Source organism: Chinchilla lanigera, unplaced genomic scaffold (genome assembly GCF_000276665.1).
Source record: "Chinchilla lanigera isolate Chin_1 unplaced genomic scaffold, ChiLan1.0 scaffold00008, whole genome shotgun sequence".
NCBI classification, from domain to species: domain Eukaryota; kingdom Metazoa; phylum Chordata; class Mammalia; order Rodentia; family Chinchillidae; genus Chinchilla; species Chinchilla lanigera.
This window is the reverse complement of record NW_004955409.1, coordinates 8,218,659-8,227,921: the sequence shown is the minus strand read 5'-3', so window position 1 is coordinate 8,227,921 and position 9,263 is coordinate 8,218,659. Positions and strand designations below refer to the sequence as shown.

Sequence of the window (9,263 nt, the reverse complement as noted above, 5' to 3'; positions counted from 1 at the left end):
CTCCCCCCGCCTGGCTTGCGGCGGCGCCGGCGCGAACGCGGCTGTGCCTGGCAGGATCGGTTTATTTCGCGCCGCTGGCCAGGGCGCTTCCCGCGCAGCCGGGGCAGACCGAGGCGAGAGCCTCCGCCCCAGGCGGACCCGGGGGACCAGGCCCTGCGCAGGCCCCAGGCGCCTTCCTCTTTACAATAAATTAAGGAATCTGCGGCCTTAGAGGCCCCAGGGTCCAGGGCAAGGGGACGCAAGGTGGCAGGATCAAGTTCCTTGGGTCCCTCCAGACGCTCGGCCCCCGGCCCAGGCCAGATCCCGGTCTGTTCCGGCGCCGGGCCCCAGGTCTAGAGAGTCCGGATGGCCACGGGGTACAGCAGCGACATGTGCTCGGCCCCCTTGATGGGCAGCTTGCGGCTGGCGTAGTGGTGCACGATCTCCGGCACGCTGCTGAAGGGAGGGCTGTTCTGGCCCAGCACGTACTTGTGTTCCTTGGTCCGGGACAGCTTCATGTGCATGAAGCCCTGGCTGCTCCTGCGAGGGAGGAGACCCTGGTGAGGGGGCCTGGGGCGCCCGCGGGCCACCCTCAGCCCTCCAGGCGCCCGCGGCACCCGTGGCCTCAAAGCCAGCCGCGTGCAGGCGGGAGCCAAGCAGGGCAGCGTGGAGGCGGGGGCACTGGCATGAGCTGCGCTTCAAGGTCATCCCTTCACCCTCCTCCCGGCCCTGGGCCAGCCCTGCCCCTCCATCCCGCCTTGGGGGCTGCAGTGACACCCTCAGGAAGCTGCAGTCCGCTGCCCCGCCCATGGAGATCGCCCCGTGCCAGGGCCCTAGTGTCCTGCGACCCTCAGCCTGGGGCGAGGATGTGGGAGTGAGGCCCCCCCAAGTGTCCAAACTACCACCCACGCAGTTTGCCAGGGCTGCGCCTGAAACTCAGTCAGCCTAACAGATGTCTGGAGAGGCCTTCTAGGGCCAGGACCTGCTTGGGGACAAGGGCAGGGCTTGGGGGTCTCTCCTGAGGCCCCCATCTTCACAGGCCACGCTGGCTCCTCACCCCTGCCTGGGCATGAAGCCCCGGAGAGCAGCGGGAGGCTGGGGGGGTGGGGAGCTCCACTCTGCAGCCTGGCAGCCCCCAAGAGGAGGCTGGGCTAGGGCAGGGCGTGGGGCATCCGCAGGACTGAGATAAAAGCCTGGGGCTGGCAGTGAGGGCCCCCACACCACGTGCCCCTCACCGAGGCCAGGCCACAGCCCTGCCCTCCTGCCCCGCTCCCCACAGGCACTTGGGAGCTGTACTTCCTCCTCCAGGACAGATCCACCACAGCGCCGGCCTCCGCATCACGGACCACCAGGGAGGGTGGCTGTGACACCCGCCCCCCCAGGTCCACAGGGCCCATTAGGACCCAGCAAGGCCCTTGTCAGACCCACGGGGGCCGGCTGGGACCGGCTAGCCACAGGGCCAGGGGCTGGCCAGGCCTTTGGAGGAAGCTGTTTAATTACTAGTGAAAGCCCTTCCATTAGGGAGAGAAGAAAAACCATAATTGTATTTCAGAGAAGCCATTTATATGCAAACGAGGCCCTGGCAGACAGAGGCGGCGGGAGAGGCCAGATCAGCCTGGGCTGGGGCGAGGCCAGGGCTCCTCAGCTGGCTGCCGTCCCTCTAGGTAACCAGACCCCTGCATCTCCCCTGGCTGGGCGCAGAAGACTCCAGGCACTCATGGCAGGGCCCCCTCGGAGTCAGACGGAGGTCAGACTCGGAGCTGGGTTCAAATCCCAAATTGGAAACATATAAATATTTTTTTCTTTTGTTTTTTGAACTGGGTCTTGCTATGTTGCTCAGGCGGACCTTGAACTCTTGTCTGGGCTCAAGTGATCCTCCTGCCTCGGTTTCTCTAGTGCTAGGGCCCAAGGGTGTACAACACCATGGTCTGCCATAGTCTGCCTTTGGGGACTTGATTTAGCTGGTGAGCTTGAGCAAGTTATAAACCTCCGAATCTATTCTGTGTGCTGAGAAAGAAACCTATCTGGTGACCGGTGCGAGTTGGTTTGGAGATGGTGTATATGCTGCTTGGTAGGCACCATGGCTGTAGTTATTTTCAACAATACACCCTATGATATTGTGTAAACCAAAAAATTTTGTTTTTGGTTTTTGAGACAGATGTTCTGAATGTAGGTCAGGCTGGCCTTGAACTTGCTATGTAGCCTAGGTTGGCCTCGAACTCTGTGATCCTCCTGTCTCAGCCTCCAGAGCGCTGCGATTAATGTACCACCATAATTTGATTTGGGCACAAATCAAATTTTTGACAAATGAATTTTTCTGAAATGCTCTTTTGATTTTTATAACCCCCAGACTGAATATAGGCACTGGAAAAAAAGAAGCCTAAGAGATGTCTATCATTTCACAAAGGTATAACCGAGGCCAGGGAGGCCTGGGTGATATAGCTAGTGTTATCAAACCCAAGAGCAGAACTCAGGTTACCTAACTAGTTTGGTGCTTTTTTTCTCCTATGTTTTATTTATTTTTATTTATTTATTTGTTACTTTTTGAGACAGGGTCTTGCTCTACACACTATGTAGCCCAGGCTGGCTTTGAACTCAGAGATCCTCCTGCTTCAACCCCTCAAGTGCTGGGATTACAGGTGTGCGCCACCCCACTCGGCATTTTTCTCAAATCTTTTCCTGAAGTGGAATGAGAACCCTCCAAGTATACACAGTTTAGAAATTCCTTCACTGTCCAATTTAAAATGTTTTTGAGACGGGGTCTCACGGTGCAGTTCAGGCTGGCCTTGAACTTACCACAGAGCCTAGCATGGCCTCCAGCTCAAAGCAATCCTCCTGCCTCAGCCTCTGGAAGCCACACAGCTAGTGAGTACCAGCACCCTTCTGAGCTGTGGCTGAGGCTGCCAGTTCCCTCCTAGCCAGCAGGGCCAGCCCACGCGTCTCAGGGCCCCACGCCGGTCCCCACTCACCTGAGGGACAGGGAGAAGTCATTCTTGCTGGTCTCGCTGTTGCGTACCAGGTAGCTGGCCTCCTTGCACAGCCGCAGCAGGTTCTCGGCGTCGGTGCGGCTGATGGCCCCGTGGTACCAGCTGAGATGAGAGGAGGGGACAGAGGAGGGGCGTGTCTGCGGGGCCCGGCCCCCCCTGCAGGGAAGCCCAAGTAGCCCCAGCGGACGCAGACACTCACACCTGGTCTTCCAATGGCAACGCGGGGTCCGTCCACTCCCCCAGGGGGCTGCCAGGCTCCGTGCCCAGGGGCTTGGCTGGCTTGGGGGTCACTGCAGGGAGCCGGGGAGGCGGTCGCCCCTTCTCCTCCCGGCCGGGTGACAGGCAGCTCTTCTCTGATCCTTCAAACTGGGCTGCAGGGAAAGCTTGGGTCAGGGACTCCGAGGACCTCGGGTAACAGCCGTGGAGCCCCCTCCCCCACGCTGCGGACAGGGTGTGCAGCCCCCTGCCCAGGTCGGGCTCGGCCTCCCGCACCACACAGCCCCAAGTCCTGGGGCTCTGGGGAGGCAGCTACCCAGGAAACCACTGAGCACCTCCCGCAGGAGCAGCGACAGCCTCCCGCCCCCTCAGTGCCTTTGGCGCTGATAATATTGTTTCTTTCTCCTCCTCAGAGTTCATTACCGTTCTTCAAATCACCCTGCCAAGCCATTCTGCAGAAATGACTTATCGATTGGAGAACAATTACCCGATTCCCCGGTGCCATCCTGACAGGCTAATCCTGCCCAGGCCGCCAGACGGCCGCCTGCCTGCCCTGCCCTTGGTCGCTGCCCACCACCCCTCCCAGGAGCCCCGCAGGTGGCTCTGCCCTCCCAGGCCAGGAGCCTGCCAGCTGCCGCCCCAACAGGTCCCAGGCAGGGCCCAGAGGCACGGAGACAAGCACTCCTCCATCTGCATTCACATAACCCAGCTCTTGGGTACTAACGCACCCACAGACGCTACGGACGCCTCAGGTGCCCGCTCTGGGCAGGGCGGAAGGCAGAGGACGCTCAGGGCTTTCTCCCTGTTCTCTCCTTCATCACTTTCTTTTTTAGAGACAGGGCCTCACTAGGTAGCCCAGGCTGGCCTCAAATTCACAGGGATCCTCCTGCCTCAGCCTCCCAAGTACCGGGATTACAGGTGTGCGCCACCATGCCTGGCTCCTTACCACTTTCAAGCCTTTACCATCCTGCAGTCACTGGACGCAAGGACAGATCCTCTCCAGGCAGGAAGCTTCCTGAGCCAGCTCCACTCCCACCCCCGGGGTACACTGTACTGGCAGCTCTACCCAGAAAGGCCTGAAAATAGTGCACTTCTCCCGGGTGGGGTGGTGGACACCTGTGATCCCCCCTTGCTGGGGAGGCTGAGGTAAGTGCAGCCCAGACCGGCCGCTCAGCAAGCGCGGGCTCCAAGTACAAAACGTACACAGGGCTGGGGATGCTGCTCAGTGAAGGCCCCGGTTCCACCCCGAGTACTGAGAATAAATTTAAATAAATAAAACAAAATAGAATAGGTGGAATTTGGAGGCGTGGAGGCTCCGCCCAGCTCCTGGGAGAGGAGCATGCACTCTCTCCCTTCCCCTCCCTGCTGAGCCAGTGGGTTTCCCCTCCCAGCCCCACCCAACCTCTCGGCTCCTCCAGCCCAGGTCCACAGGGCCAAGAGGACCTGTCTCCCTGGACAGAAGCCCCCCAGGACCCACCGCTGCCGTCCTCCAGGCTGGGCTCAGGGAGGGGTGAGGCTGGACCGGAGACGTCCCTGTCCCCGTCGGGCAGGGAGGGGCTGCTGTCCAGCTGTCCCACGGGCGGAGGCCAAGGTAGGTCTTTGATGACCTTTATGTCAACTGGAGCCAGCAGCAGAAGGAGAAGAAAGACAGTGACAGAGACAGAGACAGGCCGAGGTTGAGACACAGGACAGCTGAGGCAGGCGGGGCGGGGGGGCAGGAGCAGGACCGGCTGGGGCTGGCAGGGCGCCCCCTCACTCAGGTCAGGTCACGGTGGGAGGCGCAGGCGGGGCGCTCTCACAGCCAGCGGCCGCCTCCTCCCGTCCACCTCTCACAGCCCTCAGGGGCCCAGAAAAGAGGAGAAGCAGGATCGGAGCCACCCACAGCCCGGCCCCCGCCTCGCCTCCCTTCGGCCATCCCGGGCCCCAGCAGGCTGCAGACCTCCGGGCCTCAGGATGGCGCAGGCCTGCAGCCGGGCAGGGGCCCTTGCTTTATTGAAATTTAATGCCCCATCCCAGGAGCAGTGCCGCCACGGGCGGCTGCAGCACCGCTAACGAGGTTTCCTAATGACAGGCATAGATTTTCCCATTAAGTAATCCAAACAGTATCGATTCTCCAGGAGATAAACGGCCCGTCCTCATCCTCGTCCTCGCATGGCGGGCGCTTTACGGGAAGCCGAGGACGCGCAGCGGTTTCCAGCCTGGCTGCTGGCGGGCAGGAGGCGGGCAGAGGGGCCGGGCCGGCCTGGGATGGACCGCACAACAGGACAGCGGACCCTCACTCGGCGGTCAGGGGACTCCTCACGGCGCCCCGCTGAGTCCTCCTGGGGCCTCAAACCCCCAGTGCACTGAGCCGTCCACCAGGAGACAAAGCCAGGGACTTCCAGTGACACGTGTGCGTTGGTACTTACACACGCGCGCGCGCACGCACGCACACCCGGTCTGATGCATTAAATGTCTCCGCCCAGACTCACCGGCAAAGGCTTTGGAAATCCTCTCCTTCTTCCACTCCCAGGGCTGGTCATACTCCTCCGGAGGCCTCTCGTCATCCTCTGGCAGGCGGGACTCCCGGGGCCACGGGGCAGCCTCGCCCTCGGGGGTGGGGCCCTCCTCGTCCGGCTCGTAGGGGGTGTCGTACAGAGGCAAGGGCTGGGCGCTCGGCTCCTTAGAGCCCCGGATCTCTGCCAGGCCAAGGATGAGGGAGAGGTGTGGGCTCGGCCAGAGATCTGAGGCCAAAGCCCTGGCTCTGGGGGAGCCCAACAGCCACACCTCCTGGAGCTGTCACCCTCAGAGCCACTCCGGGCTGCATAGGACGCTGGGTTCCATGCTCAGCATCAGAGAAAGAAAGAAAGAAGGAAGGAAGGTAGGAAGAAAGGAAGGAAGGAAGGAAGGAAGGAAGGAAGGAAGGAAGGAAGGAAGAAGGAAAGAAGGAAGGAGAAAGGAAGGAAGGAGAAAGGAAGGAAGGAGGAAGGAAGCAAGAAAGAAGGAAGGAGGGAGGGAAGAAGGAAGGAAGGAGGGAGGGAAGAAGGAAGGAAAGAGGAAGGAAGAAGGGAAGGAAGGAAAGAAAAAACAGAAGGGAAACAGCACCTTTCAAACCAAACACTTAAGGGCTCACAAAGCATAAGGCGCATGGGAGACAGACAGACAAGCTCTAGAGTGAAACACAGAGAAAGTATTCCCTGGAGCCGGTGTGGTAATCGGGCACACCTGTAATCCCAGCACTCAGGAGGCTGAGGCAGGAGGATTGCTGTGAGTCTGAGGTCAGCCTGGGCTAAATGGCCAGACCCTGTCTCAGGAAGAAAAAGAAAAAGGGTCCCAGAACACACAGCAATCGCTGAGCAGCTTATCTGACACATCTTAGGGGACCGAGTCACAGCCCTGCACTCGCCCACCTGCTCCTGTTGCCCAACATGTCTGTCTGCAGGTCCCCACTGCTGTCGCTGCACGCTTGGGACCACGCCCTCCTGGACGCCCTGCCCTCTCCCAAGCCAACATCCCGGACGTCTTCTCCCTGTGGTTCCCGCCGGGCTCTCCCTGCAGCCGCCACGGCTCGTCAGCTTCATTCTCCCTGCCCTGGCCTGGCCCACGGCCTCCTTGCCTGGTCTCTGACAGCGACGGTGTCTCTACTTGCCTTCCCACTGCATGTAAGATGCCCCGTGACTTCACCTCCCTTCCAGTGCACCGCCTCCTCCACAGCGGCTGCGTTTGAGGATCACCAGCCCCACAAGCGTCCGATGGACGCAATGGAGCTACAGGAGGCGGCCACCCCTTCTCCTCCACTCCTGCCCACCACATGTTCCATGTTCTCCTTGGACCTGATCCTACAGGGTTTTCTGAACCCCAACTGTCCCTTGCCAGCACCTGATGACCTTCACCCCATTTCTCCCTCTGCAGATTACAGCCGGAGCAAACCTCAGCCCCGAGCTCGTCTCTCCACGGTTCGCAGAGGAGGACTCCAGGGGCAACGCTGCCCCGATCTCTGCCCCCGCCCGCTCCTCTCCGACCGGCCAGCAGTCGCTCCTTCTCCCCAGATCTGCCTTTGTACCAAAGCAGAGGTCCCGGGTCCTCCTCCCTGTGCTTTGAGCAGGAGGCTGCAGCTTCTGGCCCTGCCTGAGCCTGAGCGGCCAAGTTCGGTTCTGCGGTAAAGTGGCCCGATGTGGCCACCCTGCTGAGCATCACCCTCTGGTCAACTTCGTCCGTAAGACAGCTGACTCTTTCAAGCTCCATCCGCTGTGTTTCCTTCATCTCATTTCTCAACTATCCCCAAGCTCAGGAGAGAAAGAAAGAGGCCTTAATTACCGGCCCCTTAAAGCCCCCCCAAATTTCCCAACACCTAACAGTCCAGCCCTCCCTTCTTTCTGTTTTCACTGCTGTTGTCTCAGGACAGCGACTCTGATGCAGTCCTGGAGCCTTGAACTTGCTCCGTAGCCCAGGCTGGCCTTCAGCTCACAGTCCTCCGGGCGCTGGGATTATGGGCGCGCGCCATCGTGCCTGGCTCGAACTTCCTGATACCCAGTTCTTCCAACCCCTTCTGCACACAAAGGACTCAGTAATCCTCTCAAAATGCCACATTTATCCTTTCTTTCTTGCTCAGGAATTAAGCGTGAGTCCACACCCCTTTTGGAGCAAGTCCAAACGCTTCACTGCAACCTTTGAAGCACTTGCCTGTGTGTCTCGCCTTTCTCAGCTGCCAGATACGCCCGGCACCAACGTCACCTTCCTGGACCAGCCTGCTCTGCGGGCCTCGGGACCCCGGCGCACTCTCCCCATGGCGTCTTTATTTCTCGTTGTGTTTCTAAGTGCCATAAGGATGTTCCACTTTGAGATAATGTCAATGTTCTGAATTCGTAACAGCGCCCCAGAGCCAGTGACTCTCTTCAGGGTCCTTGGCTCCCAGCCCACACTGCTATCTTGCCCTTCCAATCTTGAATGCTTCTATCTGACTTATAGTATGAGGCTATTTTACAAATCAAGCTCCTGCCGGGTGTGGTGGCGCATGCCTGTAATCCCAGTACTGGGGAGGCTGAGGCAGGAGGATCGCTGCAAGTTTGAGACTAGCCTGGGCTACAAAATGAGCTCAAGGCCAGCCTGAACCCCATAATGAGACCCTGTCTCAAAAAGACCAAAACAAAATCAAGCTCCTCTTCCAAAGTGACCATCTTAAAAGCAGTGGCCACCCTCCCAAGGGCCTGGCAAAGGCGCCCCCGTTTTCTTGGAACCCAAGCATCAGTCCCAAGACATGGGGGTCCCACAGCCTGCTGTACAGAGACGGGTCTTGGGGTCCCTCCCCTGCGCCTGTCACTCACCAGCCATCATCTTCTGCGCCTCGTAAGGCTCCATGTAGCCGTCATTTTCGGGGATCTTCTCCGGGGCCCCTGAGGCTCCCGCTGAGACTTCTCCAGTGTCCTGCACATCGAACGGGTCTGCATAGTCCTCCAGGATGGCCAGCTGTGGGGAGGCGGGTAGGATAGCGGGCTTCAGATGGTGTGGGGCAGCCCTGCTTCTCCCCAAGCTGTCCACGGAACAAGAGTCCTGGGCCGGCCTGGACGGGAGCCCCCGGCCCCAGGGCAGCTCAGCGTTGGCACAGGCGCCGGCTCTGGCTCTCCTCTGCAGCCCTGCCAAGGCGCGCATCTTTCTCTCCTGCTAACTGCGTGTCCCTGGGCCGGGTCTCACGCTGCACAGCCTGCCCAAGGGTTCCCGCAGGACAAGCACCTACACCAGGTGGTTCAAAAGGAATTCCCAGACCTGGTGACGAAGGCGTCCAAAGGCTCTAGAGAGCGAGCCAGGGGCAGAGAGGCAGCAAGGTCAGCGCTCCCAGACGCTGAACAAACCAACCAACAGGAAAGGAAGCAGAGGACGCGCTGCACTCACGGCTGCACTGCCCTTCGCTGTGATCGCAGGACACCCCAGGGGCTGGTCCCAACCCCACTGGCAGGAAATGAAGGCCCCAGGCAGTCCGGGAGCAAAAGGCCCAAGACCATTCCGTGTACACACGTGGGGCACCCAGGACTGGAACTCCCGCCCTCGTGCAGAGGCTCACCAACCTGCTACCCGGGATCTCAGCTGCGCTGGGAGAGACACGAG

The 9,263-nt window shown here is 60.1% G+C and overlaps 1 protein-coding gene across 2 annotated transcripts; it reads right to left on the bottom strand.

The window, feature by feature from the left end:
* Nucleotides 1-44: 44 nt before the first annotated feature.
* Nucleotides 45-8,627, bottom strand: Shf (Src homology 2 domain containing F). Of its 2 annotated transcripts, XM_013510315.1 has the most exons (6): nt 8,486-8,627; nt 5,654-5,860; nt 4,660-4,800; nt 3,168-3,337; nt 2,949-3,068; nt 431-519 (listed from the first exon to the last, which is right to left on the bottom strand). In XM_013510315.1, exons 1-5 carry the CDS (start codon nt 8,517-8,519, stop codon nt 2,967-2,969), a joined length of 654 nt encoding a protein of 217 aa, XP_013365769.1. In that variant the 5' UTR covers nt 8,520-8,627; the 3' UTR covers nt 431-519; nt 2,949-2,966. The 2 variants fall into 2 exon arrangements, with proteins under 2 accessions (XP_013365768.1, XP_013365769.1); XM_013510314.1 differs by lacking the exon at nt 4,660-4,800 and having other exon boundaries at nt 45-519; nt 3,166-3,337.
* Between the last annotated feature and the right edge of the window lie 636 nt (nt 8,628-9,263).